Source organism: Mus caroli, chromosome 10 (genome assembly GCF_900094665.2).
Source record: "Mus caroli chromosome 10, CAROLI_EIJ_v1.1, whole genome shotgun sequence".
In the NCBI taxonomy this organism is placed as follows: Eukaryota; Metazoa; Chordata; class Mammalia; order Rodentia; family Muridae; genus Mus; species Mus caroli.
This window is the reverse complement of record NC_034579.1, coordinates 50865231-50878785: the sequence shown is the minus strand read 5'-3', so window position 1 is coordinate 50878785 and position 13555 is coordinate 50865231. Positions and strand designations below refer to the sequence as shown.

General features: G+C 39.6%; 1 protein-coding gene across 2 annotated transcripts in view; it reads left to right on the top strand.

Annotated features, from left to right (window-relative positions):
* Tbc1d32 (TBC1 domain family member 32) overlaps nucleotides 1-13555 on the top strand; it is a 213273-nt gene that overhangs the window by 2601 nt on the left and 197117 nt on the right. For both annotated transcript variants that reach the window (XM_029482691.1, XM_021174643.2), the window contains exons 2-3: nucleotides 1566-1727; nucleotides 10941-11118. In XM_029482691.1, coding sequence (XP_029338551.1) covers nucleotides 1566-1727; nucleotides 10941-11118 — 340 coding nt within the window. The remainder of the gene's footprint in view (nucleotides 1-1565; nucleotides 1728-10940; nucleotides 11119-13555) is intronic.

The window sequence follows — 13555 nt, the reverse complement described above, 5'->3', positions numbered from 1 at the left end:
GGGAAGTGGGGGGCGCTATGGGGGACTTTTGGGATAGCATTGGAAATGTAATTGAGGAAAATATGTAATAAAAATATTAAAAATCAAAAAAAATAGTAAGTCAGGAGCTTTAGTATTATATTTTGGGATTTTTTTTTCAATTTTATTTAGATTATGAAACTAATGTACATAAAGATTTCCCTTAGTATTCTCTTACCTTAATATTTATAAAATCTGCAATTACATCTGCCTTTTATCATTTCATTTATCAAAAGCTTATATGGATACTGAGTTTCTGGGATATTAGCAATTTTATAAGTAGATGCTATTGGAGACGATTGAGTCAGTGAGTTTCAGGTATAATGAGCCAAAGTGGGAGAAAGTGTGGTCATTGGGGAGAAATAAGTTAGACAGTACCATTGCAGAGAAGATTTGTCGTGTGGAGATACTAGCCTGTCCCATCCTCCAGCAGCCTCTGTTGTTTTTGTCTCTAAGCTGCAGATCTACATACTCTCCCTTCCTTTAAGATGGCAGGAAATACTTGAGACCTCTAGAAGGGGAGATGGAGAGAGTACATGTTTTCTATGTGTCTGTGTCGCTGTCGGTGTCTGTGTCTGTCTGTCTGTCTGTCTGTCTGTCTCTCTCTCTCTCTCACACACACACACACACACACACACACACACACACACACACACACGGCATTATGAAATAATAGTTTTTGGCTTTCTGTAGTTTTGTATCAGTTTCACAGGACAGTGGAAATGTACGCACCTTTACCCAGCTTAGCAGTGTTTTCCTATGCCAAGGAAAGGGTTTCATTAGTGGAGGAAGCAAGGAGGCTTATGGCTGTGGATTTTGAGCTGCTTCAGAGATGTGGTGGCTTCCAGGTGTCTTTCCTTATAAGCAAAAAACTTGCAAGATTCAGATGTAAATCTTTGAGGACATTTTAAAATTCTTCCTATTTTGTTTTTTTTTTTGTTGTTTTTTTGTTTTTTTTTTTTTTTTGTTTTTAACACTGGCTCTGAGGAGCTGCAGGAGAATACATTAAAAAGATGTTTTCTGCTGTCGCTGAAAGGAAGTTTAAACTTTTTCAATTTATTTTTAAAGTAACAATATGTGTGTACAAGATGTGCATGTGTTTGTGTGTGTGATATTTTGCAAGAAAAATATCTATAATACCTATGCAGTCAATTGCTTCTATATTAGAATTCTCACTTTAATTCACTCTTATGACTGTACTGTATCATGGTCAGTTGCTTAGGTCTTTTACTTAAGTAGGAAGGTTGATCAGTCAATGGTATGCATCTGTAATCTAGGACTCAGGATGCTGATGCAGGAGGATTTTGAGTTTGAGTCCAGCCTGAGCTACATAGAGAAACCCTGCTCCTATGCCTTAACTCTCGAAGTAAATAACAGCAAAGTGTTAGGGGCTGGAGGTGTTCTTGCCAATATTTGTTATTTATTTTCTTAATGACAAGGCAAAGCCATCATAATATGTTACAGGCCTTTGTGTGCTAGATTTCCTGGATCTGATTAATAGCTGAGAGTGTAATATTTACTACATTTTATTTCTATGTTTGTTTCAGCTATGAATTTGTGAAATACCTCAGACAGCACATATGTAACACGTTGGGGTCTATGATTGAAGAAGAAATGGAAAAATGCACATCTGATCAGAATCAGGGGGAGGATTCTGGCTATGACACGGTTGTTCAGCATGTTACCAAAAGAACGCAGGAATCTAAAGAGTGAGTATGACCATAACAGTTCTGTACGTCTTCCCCCTTCCATGGACTCCTCTAGCTTCCTACCCAGACGAGACAAATCTCTGAGTTCAAGGCCAGCCTGGTCTCCAGAGCTGGTTGCAGGACAGCCAGGGCTACACAGTGAAATCCTGTCTGGAAAAAAAAAATTAAAATCTAGAATTCACATATGAGTGGGGACACGTGATATCTTTCTTGGTGGGTCTAAGTTGTATCGCTTAATATAGTATTTTTCTGTTCCATTTTCCAGCAAATTTTATTTTTCTCTATAGATGGATAAAATTCCATTGTATGTAAATGACAGAATCTCATTATCCATCAGTTGGTAGACATCCAGGCTTATACCATGTCTTAGCTATTGTGAACAGAGCAGCAGTAACTATGGATATGCAAATACCTCTGTAACATAATATAATCTCTTGGGTATATGGCTGGAGGATAGGGTGGTTTTACTTTTAGCTTTCTAAGAATTTTCTACAGTGATTTGCATAGTGGCTGCATCGATTACACTCCTGACTATGGAGTGTAAAGGCTCCTCTTCCCCCAAAGCCTCTCCAGCCTTTGTTATCATTTCATCTTTTGGTGATAGCCATTCTGATAGGTGAGATGGAATTCTCAAATTTACAATGTAACGAAATGCTACATTTCACTGGATGCTAACAGTGCAGAACACTGGAAAGTGTTTGTTAGATATTTGTATTTTTTTTTTTCTTTTAAGAACTCTCTGGAAAAAAAAAAGAACTCTCTGGGTTCATGGTTCTTATTTATTTATTGGTTGTTTGTTTGTTGTTTGTTTTGATGTTTAGCTTTTTTTTGAATTCTTTATTCTAATACTAATCCTCTGTAAGATATGTGGCTTTGACTGTTTCTTATACTATACATTTTATGAAATCTCACATATATATTGGTCTTCTTTTCTGAGTGATTTGGAGTCCTCTTCAGAATCTCTTTCACCCTGTGAAGGACACTCCCTCTGTGTCCTCTGGAAGTTTCAGAGAATCAGGTTTTATGTTGAGGGCCTTGATCCATTTGGAGTTGACTTGTTGTTGTTGAGGCAACAATCTGTGTGTCCCTGCCTGCTTTGGAACTCATTTTGTAGACTAGGCTGCCCTTGAACTCAGAGATCTTTTAAATGTAGAAATGTAGTATCCCCAGCCCCCTTTGAAGACACTTGTTGTTGCTATTGAGAAGTCCTGTCCATGCTGAGAGTGAGATGTTGAAGTCACCTGTTACTGTTGTGCAGGCTTAGTCTGTGACATTTTAGAGGTTTTATTTCATGAAACTGAGTGCATCTTGGTTCTGGGAATGGATGTTTAAAATTATAGTGGCCTCTAGTAGATCATTCCCTTATGAGTCTGAAGTGATGTTAGGTATCTTTCAATTAGTTTTGGTCTGATACTCGCTTACATTTAGAGCTGTGACATCTGCTTCTGTCCTTGGTCCATTTGCTTGGTGCATTTTTCCCCCTTCTTTCACCCAAGCTGATTGTCTGCCTGTGTGGTGAGATGTGTTTCTCGGAGGCAGCAAGTGCATGCTTGTGAGTTTTGATTCATTCTACTGATTTGGATTTTTGACTGGGAAATTTAGACGAATAATACTCAGAGTTATTATTGAAAGTGTGTATTGCTTTCTGCCTTTTGTAGTGTTGGTTTTTAACCCTCTTCCTCTAGTTGAATAACTATAGTTAAATAACTTTTATCAACTATTATTCTAATGTTGTTTGTGCTATGACTTAGTAAATGTTTTTTTTTTTTCTTTTCTTTAACTAGACGGGTTCTTTTATGTATTTTCTGGAGAAATATCTTAGTGGTCATAATTTCTTTAGCCTATTTTTATGACGGAAATATTTTTTTCTGTCAGTTATGACAAGTAGCTTTGTTGGATATAGTATTTTGTGTTGGCAGCTATCTTTGAGAACTCAAAGTACATCTATCCAGGTCCGTCTGGATTTAACATTTTAGTTGAGCAATCTGCTACTGTTCTGATGGGATTGTCTTTGTGATTTGGTGTTTTTGTCTTGTCACTTTCTATACACTTTTGTAAGGGTCCAAAAATTGCTGAAGGAAGACCCAAGCCTTAGATAGTATGCAAAGAAAAAGAGCTTTTATTATGCAGAAATAACCTGCATGTTGTGGTCAACCATTCTCCAAAATGACACTGCACCCCAGTCCCGTCTAACCAAGGCCTGCAGGCCTTCATATAGGGAACCAGGGGAAATTTCCAGAAGGATTAGGTAATCTCTATTGTGCTTGGTAGGGGCCAACGTGTTGACATTAGTATAACTTTGATTGGCTACTATGTTAGTTCTTCTATATTTAGAGAGGGGGTTAGGTAATCTAAAATTTCATGTGGGTGCTGGGGAGGTCACAGGGGTATGCTGCTGATCGGCTTGTGCCGGGTGATCAGTGTTCTGCATTCTCGTGTCATGAGTGTTTAGATGAGATAGGATTTCCCATCACGCATGGCCCATCCTGAGATAAGATATTTCCCATTCTTTTGGTTATCCCCAGGCTGTTCTTTGGGAGGGGATTTTATGATCTTGTTCTGGATTTTATGGTCTGTTCCTGGAGCTGGTGCCTTATGGCTTTCTTTTAAATTCAGGCCTGGCCTTTAAATGGAGACAAATGAGCTCCTTAAATGGAGACAAATGGGATTTACTGTCCTTTCATTTTCTTTGTTCTGCGTATTTAGTGTTTGAGCTATAATATGATGATGATGTTATTGTTGTCTTCTGGTCTTGTCTGTTTGGTATCCTGAGTGCCTCCTATGTCTGTCTGGATTGGCATCTCCTTCAGTAATTCTGTGGAATTTTCTGTTCTAATTCTCTAAGAAACATTTCCTATGCAAGCAGAACTAGAGTCTTCTCATTTTATATCATTCGTCTTTAAGTTTGGTCTTTTCAGATTGTCCTGCCACTCTTGTGCTTCTCACTGGACTTGTTGTTTCATCTTTTGCCTTGTTTGATGGCTGTCATTCCTCAACTCTGCATTCCAGCTCAACATTCTGTCCTGTCCTTGCTCTTTCCTATTCAGGAAAGAATTTCTCTTTGCACAGAGATCTTTAATTGATTTACCAGACTTTCCATTTCTAGCATTTCCGATTTTATCTTTCTTCAGCATTTCTGTCTCTTTGCTGTATTCATCTTCCATAGCTTGCACTACACTCTTCATTTTGTTCAGTTGTTTGTATTCTCAATCACTAACTAATCCTCTTTGAACACACACACACACACACACACACACACACAATAATTCCCTTGAGTTTCTTTCAGTGATTTCCTTTAACTCTCATTATATGCCATAGCTGCAGTCTAAGTGGGTTTTGGGAGGGTCAGGTTGTTATGTTTGGTGTTTTTATATTTCTGTTCATGGTTTGTTTTTTGCATCAGATACACAAACACACACACATACACACACACACACACACACACACACACATAAAAAATTAAAAACATTTTTTTTTATTTGAAGTTGACTTTTATGTGCAGGAATTGAGTGTTTTATTCAGAAAAGAGTCCTCAGCCTAAGAGTTCATTATGTTTGATCAAATCTCTATGTTTCTTTTTTTTTTCCTATTTTTGAATAGAACAATAACTGCAGTAGCAACCATGGCCGCTTTAATGTGCTGGACAATTAAACTAGGCTCCCCATTTTCTTCAGTACCACTTTGGGATAAACACCCAAGGACAGTGCAGAAAGATTTTAGTTAATAAGATTAGGGTTGGCAGGGAAGTAGGGTAGATCAGCATAAGGATTAAGTATTGGGTTGACTTTGAAAAGAAAAACACTAAGGTGGTTGAAGTAGCTAGGAAGGGGAAGTTGGGATACCAGTGGGGTCCATAGACTTCAGACTGTTAACGTTGAGGGAGGTTAAGATGAAGAAGTACAGAGTAGGGAGTACAAAGGAAGAAAGGAGGGAGGAATACGTGTGGGAATGCTGGAGATATATCTGGAGGGTAAAATGGGCGGAGAAACATAAATCAGGACTCCCCAAACATAGCTGTACAACATATAAGCAACATATCACGAGGCATATAGAAAAGTCAGTTAACTAACACACCATCGGAAATGATGCACATGCAATGAGTTGAAGGGTGAGGTTCTCAGATCCCTTTGTTTCCATGTGGTGCTGTGTTGGGGGATGGGGAGTTGGAACTCTTGGTTTCTACAGCCTTAGTGTTCTGGGGTTTCAGGCATGTAGGGAAGGTTCTAATTCCTTTTCTGGTAGTTCCCTTGGATCCCAAATAACACTTGTGCAGGTCAGCTATGTTAGGAGCACTCTACCCTCAAGATCTGCTCCACAATAATACTTCATTAGGATTTCTTGACAGTGTCCCTAAGCCATGCCCCTCACATCCTATAGTGCAGTGGTTCTTAACCTGTGTGTCACTACCCCTTTGGGGGTTGAACAAGCCTTTTACAGGGGCCATACATCAGATATCCTACATATCAGATATTCATATTACAATTCATAAGAGCAGCAAAATTGCAGTAATGAAGTAGCAACAGAAATAATTTTATGTTGGGGGTGATCACCACACACATGGAATTATATTAAAGTGTTGCAGCATTAGGAAGGTTAAGAACCGCTGCTAGAGAGCAAACACAGACTGTGTGTAGCCCACAGGGTTGGCCATGAGCTCCCTGTACATGCTCCTAAGCTGTTTGCCACCTTGTTTTCTATACTTCTCCCACTATGCTGGTCTATGCTGGTCTTGCTCCTTATTAAACGGTTCAGTAGGTGCATCTCTCAGGAATGTCTTCAGTTTGCCTTGCTGGGTAAAGTGTCCTTTGTCTAGACCACATGACTTAATATTCAGTTTGGGGTACCTTAGTTCACTGTTGTCTTTGCAAGACCTGTTCTCAGTTCTGCTTAAACCAATAACTTTTCCTTGTTCTAGTTCTTTCCTTATTTTGCTTCCTCCAGTTTGAGCTCTTTTGCCACTACTGAAGGATAAAATTTATGTCTGTCATCTGCATATTTCAGTGGCTCCTCACTAGGGTGGGTGTTCTACAAAGCCAAACTTTTATCTGATTTTTTTTGTTTTCTATTTCTGTATCTTAATGCCTAGAGAAAGTGTCTTGTATATTTTAGATACTTATTAATTAAATTAAAGTATTTTATTTGCCACTATAGTTTTATGTTACAAATTATAATACTTTCAATGTTTATTCTCTAGCAGTGTTAGAAGCTTGGTCATTATTGTGGCAGAATTAGGAGGTGATAAAACCCTGAAGAGAGACTAAATACAAGAAAATTAGGTCATTGAAGACAGCTGTCTCAGAGGGGATTAAGGCAGTTCTTGTATCCTACTTAGTTTTAGCAAGAGTGTGAACAAGCATGCGTGCTTGCCACAGAGAAAGATAAAGAGGGATGTTATAAAAATCGAGACTGCCTCCTATCTGCTGGCTTCTGGTCTTGTCATATTATCTATCTCTTTCTTAAACAGTCTTGATATTCTCGTGATGTTTGTCATCAAGTCTTGACTAGAGCTGGGCAGAAACTGATATAAGTTTGTGATCCCTTAATCTATGAGATATACCCCTTTCCTTTATTAATGTATCTGGGCTCCAGTTTAGTTTTAGCCAAGGAAAACACATCGATGCTGAAAGTAAACTGTCTTTAGCAGTAGGACTCCCCCCCCCCCCACTTATGTGTCAAGTACTCTCCATATATTGAATGAGCAACCACAATGTGGTATGCTGTAAAGGTGAATAAGATGTTTTCTACCTTTTACTAATCCACAGTATAAAGAGAAATTGAGCATACAATAGTTTCAATTCAGTATGATAAGTGCTATGATCCATGTAAAAGGCTGAATGGAAATATCCAGGAAGAAAATATATTAGGTAAATTATGTAATGAATAACTATAACTCAGAAGCATCAAAACACAAGCCTCAAAGAAACGAATGTTTCCACAGGAGCACAAGTGACGGATTGGTGGGTGGATCTGTTCTGTGTCCTCATCCCAGCTGGCAGGTTCCTTTCACTGTGGTATTTCACGAATAAACATTTTAGATGTGCTAACTGCATATTGTATCATCAGTATGAAAATAGCCTTAAGTAATATCTAATAGAAGGAATGTGCATGTACTTCAGTAAAATTTATTTAATGGAAAGTCAGTTTAGATCAATAAAATAAAGTCTTAGGTGCTTTTCTATTGCTGTGAAAAATTCCACCAACTAGAGTTCAAGGACTGAAATATATGAGCCCCCAGGGGCTATTCTGATTTAAACCACCGAATATAATAATCTGCCAACCCCAGTATCAGAGATACTGGAATTTGTACTTGAGTATTTATCATCTACTGTATTGTAAAGCATGAAGTCTAATTTACTTTTAAACCTTTCAAAAGCTAGGCTGGACAGGAGTTCTGTTTCTTTTGTGACAACTCCCATTTACTGTTGTTACCCACTGGCAGTATATAGATATTAAGAGAGAGTTTAAATCATTAATATATAGAGCAAAACCCATAAAGTTGGAGTTTCTTATTTCTTATTTTAAAGAAAAATAAAGGAGTTCTGTTGATCTTTGGGCAGTATTTTAATACCTGGTAGTCTGTGCCTAGTAGCTTATTCCAAAAAGAATACTTATTAAAACTAGTCAGACAGTGGAAGCCCTTTCATGATAAGTGCAGAGTTTTATATGACACGCTTAGGAAATTATTTTTTTAAAATCTCTGGGTAAGCTGTTTTATTTGTTCTATTTTAGTTATCCATGTATAAAGTTTAAAACAGTTACGACTTCTCCAAGATTTAAAAGGACTAAATGACTGTCTTATGCTTTATGAACTGTGGATGATAGATTTTAAGTTGTACAGAGTATTATTTTCTTAAAAGAAAATTTTTGTGGTCCTTGAGAAATTACTCAAAGGTCATGTGGCAGCAGTACATTTTTACTGTAGTAATTCCAGCCATCTCCCTAATTAAACATTTTTGATGTTTATTTCTCCAGTATTGGCACATACAAGAGCATCCTTCTAGGTATTTCATGTTACTTAATGAGTTTGGAAGAACATAGGCAGATTTCCATTATTGATAAGTTTTCTTTTTATTTCCCCAGCCTTTATGTGAATGTTTCCTGAAGTGTTATAGGGAGGGAGGTCTGGGTGGTGTCAGTATCCTGTATCTGCTTCCATTTGTGTCCTAGAAGCTCCAGTAGCTGCTGCTGCGTTTCAGTTCATTTAACTCTTGATACTAATGATCAGCTATGTAAGTTTTTAAACAATCACTGCTCTTATTTTCTCTTCTGACCATTTTATATAAGTTTTTGCAGAAGAATTCATAGTTCTGTTTTTAAACTTTTTTTTTTTTTTTTTGGTTTTTCGAGACAGGGTTTCTCTATATAGCCCTGGCTGTCCTGGAACTCACTTTGTAGACCAGGCTGGCCTCGAACTCAGAAATCCGCCTGCCTCTGCCTCCCGAGTGCTGGGATTAAAGGCGTGCGCCACCACGCCCAGCTTATAGTTCTGTTTTTAAAAATATCCTGTTAAAAGCATTTTATGTGCAAATGGAAATTTCAGATATTCTATGGATTTATTTATTTATTTATTTTTTATTAGATATTTTCTTTATATACATTTCAAATGCTATCCTGAAAGTTCCAGATGGCCTAGTTGGAACTACTAGATGGCCTACTTTATATTCTATGGATTTAATAATCCTCATGTTTTACTTTCTAAACTTCTTCATTCAACTACTAAATTGTCTGTCTATCTGTGTGTCTTTCTGCCTCCTTCTCTTTTCTCCTTTCTTCTGCCATCTCTCCCTCCCTTCCTCCCCCTTCCCTCCCTTCTCTGCCCTTTCCTCTTTCTTTGTTTCTTTGTTTCTTTGTTTCTTCGTTTCTTCCTTCCTTCCTTCCTTCCTTCCTTCCTTCCTTCCTTCCTTCCTTCCTTCCTTCCTTCCTTCCTTCCCTCCCTCCCTCCCTTCCTCCTTTTTTCCTTTTGAAGTAGTGTTGAACTAAATCTGCCTTTCTCCACTTGGACAGCTGGGGTTAAAGGCATACCACATCACATGCAGCTGAATCCCCAGGTTGTAAATTTTAAAGGAATGGAGACATGAAGATGCACATGTGAGCACACCTAATGACAAAGAGTGCTGAGAGCATAGCTTAGCTACTATGCAATTAATGAGGAAGGGAAGAACACCCTTTTGTTTGTTTGAGACATGGTCTCACTCTGTAGCACTGGCTATCTGGGAACTTGCTTTGTAGGTCAGGCAAGCATGGAGTTTTCAAAGACATATTTCTCTCTGCTTTTTGGGGACTGGGATTAAAGGGCTGTGCCATCATGCCTGGCCAGAACATCTTAGGATGGGCAGATGTTAATGTTTACCAGAACAGTTTGTTTCTTCCCTCCCTCTTTCTCACCGGGCATTCCTCTGTGGGTTAGGCTGCCCTTGAACTCCCCATGGTGCACAGAGTGGTTCCAGGGAACCCATCTCCCTTCCATCCTCGGAGACACTGCATGCACATGTTACACAGAAACACATACAGGTGAAACACCCATACACATAAAGTTCTAAAGTAAAAATAAATCTTAAAATCCTAAGTTTCCTCCCTTGGAGGCAGTTTTTAGACTTGTAGAGCTGAGGGGATGCAGAACTTTTTTAGTTTTAAGTCTTACTTCAAGAATCTGTTTTATGCTACCACTTGTAATTGTTTCTGTGGCTTTTCTTGGAAAAGCCACTACTGAACTCCTACTTAGATCCCAGAAAGCATTGAATGTCTCAGTCAGGGCTGTGGGTACCCACAGACATGAAGAAAGGAAGGAAGAGAGGTGGAGAAGTGAGAGAGAACGAGGCGAGGGGCAGGAGTGAACAACTGTATCATAACCTGACTTCTGGAGGTGTGATGAGAACATTTGCTTGTGTTGCTGGTAACAGGAATGCATGTCACAAGGAAAGCTTGGCTTAGAGCTATATTGATTTTTCCACATTACTTCATATTTCTAGATAAAAAAGGTATAAGAAACCATATGCTTTTGGAATTCCTGTTTTTAAATTTTCTGGTCTTTCGAAAGAGGGTTTTTCGGTGTCGTCCTGGCATTTTGCTAGCCTGTTGTGCCATTTTTATGAAACAGGAACTTAGATTTTCCTTGACAGCATTATGTTCTTAAAATTTTTTTAAATTTTTCACACAAAAAAAATGTACCTGAGTATCTTGAGTTCATTCACTAAGTCTGCCCTGAATTTAAAGGTATAAGGAAATGATGCATTCCCTGAAGAACATTATGATGGTGGTGGTCGAGGCGATGATCAACAAGTTTGAGGAAGACGAGACTCGAAGTGAGGACAGGCAGAGGAAAATGCAGAAGGAGCAGAGTGGCAGCTGCTGCACAGACAACTGCTCCGACAGTGACTCCTCCTTCAATCAGGTGGGCTGTCCCCTTCCGTAAGCTGGGCTGTGTAAGCAGAGCATCCTGGGCTGTGTGGGTGTGGAGAGAGTGATCTGCATGCGGGCTTACTGCTGTCTGCTCATGACTATGTGTGCGATATGACTACGTGTTCAAGTCTCTGCCTGATGGAATCCCCTCTGTCCCTGCTTGATGGAATCCATGATGGACTGTACCCTATAATTGTAAGTTCAAGTACTTCTCTGAGTTATCCCCTTTCTTGATTTCCCCTCCAAAAACCCCCTATCCTAACCCCCTCTTCTCCCTGCTCACTAACCCACCAATGCCTGCTTTCCTGTCCTGGCATTCCCCTACACTGGGGCATCGAGTCTTCTCAGGACCAAGAGCCTCTCCTCCCATTGATGTCCAACAAGGCCATCCTCTGCTACATATGCAGCTGGAGCCATGGGTCCCTACATGTCTACTCTTTGGTTGTTGGTTTCATCCTTGAGAGCTCTGTGTGTACTGGTTGATTCATATTGTTCCTCCTATGGGGCTGCAAACCCCTTTAGCTTCTTGGGTCCTTTTTCTCTACTTCCTCCATTGGGGACCCTATGCTCAGTCCAATGGTTGGCTGAGAGCATCCATGTCTGTATGAGTCAGGCACAGGTAGAGCGCCTCAGGAGACAGCTATATCAGGCTCCTGTCAGCAAGCACTTGTTGGCATCCGAAATAGTGTCTGGGTTTAGTGACTGTATATGGGATGGATCCCCAGGTGGGGAAATCTCTGAATGGCCTTTCCTTCAGTCTCTGCTCCAGACTTTGTAACTCTTCCCATGGGTATTTTTTCCTCCTTCTAAGAAGAACCGAAATATCCATACTTTGGTCTTCCTTCTTCTTGAACTTCATGTGGTCTGTGAATTGTATCTTAATGCTTTTAATATTCTTTCTTTGTTTAGTGCATCTGGTGTTTTGATTATTATGTGACGGGAGGAATTTCTTTTCTGGTCCAATCTATTTGAAATTCTGTAGGCTTGTATGTTTATGGGCATCTCTTTCTTTAGGTTCAGGAAATTTTCTTCTATAATTTTGTTGAAGATATTTACTGGCCCTTTAAGTTGGGAATCTTCACTCTCTTCTATACCTATTATCCTTAGGTTTGTCTTTTCATTATGCCCTGGATTTCCTGGATGTTTTGGATTAGGATCTTTTTGCATTTTGCATTTTTTATGACTGTTGTGTCAATGTTTTCAATGGTATCTGATGCACCTGAGATTCTCTCTTCTATCTCTTGTATTCTGTTGGTGATGCTTGCATCTATGACTCCTGATCTCTTTTCTATCTCCAATGTTGTCTCCCTTTGTGATTTCTTTATTATTTCTATTTCCATTTTTTAGATCCTGGATGGTTTTGTTCAATTTTTCATCTGTTTATTTGTGTTTTTCTGCAATTCTTTAAGGGATTTTTGTGTTTTCTCTTTAAGGGCTTCTACCTGTTTACCTGTGTTCTCCTGTATTTCTTTTCTTTTCTTTTTTTTCTTTTTTATTTTTATTTTTTGGTTTTTCGAGACAGGGTTTCTCTGTGTAGCCTTGGCTGTCCTGGAACTCACTCGGTAGACCGGGCTGGCCTTGAACTCAGAAATCCGCCTACCTCTGCCTCCCAAGTGCTGGAATTAGAGGTGTGCGCCTGTTTTTCTTTAAGGGATTTATTTATGTCCTTCTTAAAGTCCTCTATCATCATTATGAGATGTAATTTTAAATCAGAGTCTTGCTTTTCTGGTGTGTTGGGGTAACCAGGGCTTGCTGTGGTGGGAGAACTGGGTTCTGATGATGCCAATTAGCCTTGGTTTCTGTTGCTTATATTCTTTCACTTGTCTCCCACCATCTGGTTATCTCTAGTGCTACCTGCCCTTGCTATATCTGACTGGAGCTGGTCCTTCCTGTGATCCTGATAGTGTCAGAACTCCTTAGAGTTCATCTGTCTAAGGGATCCTGTGATTCTGTGATCCTATGATCCCTGAGATCCTGGGTGTGTCAGAGCTTCTGGGAGTCAAGCTGCCTCTGGGTCCCTGAGATCCTGGTGTGACTAAGCTCCTGGGATCCTGTGATCATGTGATCCTGTAATCCTGGGGGCCTTAGAGTGCCTGGGAATGGAGCTTCCTCTGAGTGTTGTAGGCCTGTCTGCATAGTTCGCACCCAAGGTCTCCTCAGGGCTTCCGCCAGACTGGAAGGAACTCCTGCCACTGGTTGGGGGGAATTTCTGGGTGTCTGGGTTCTGATGGTCCCAGTTAGTTCTGCTGTTGTGGCAGATGTTGTGTGCTCCTCACCTCTGATTTATGATACTGGATGTGTTAGAGCGCCTGGGAGTGGAGTTTCATCTGGGTTTTGTGGGACTGGCCAAATTAGTGTCTAAGGTCTGCTCAGGGCACAGGTCCAGACTGGTCAATTGTACTTATTCTGTTGTTGTTGTTCTTGTTCTT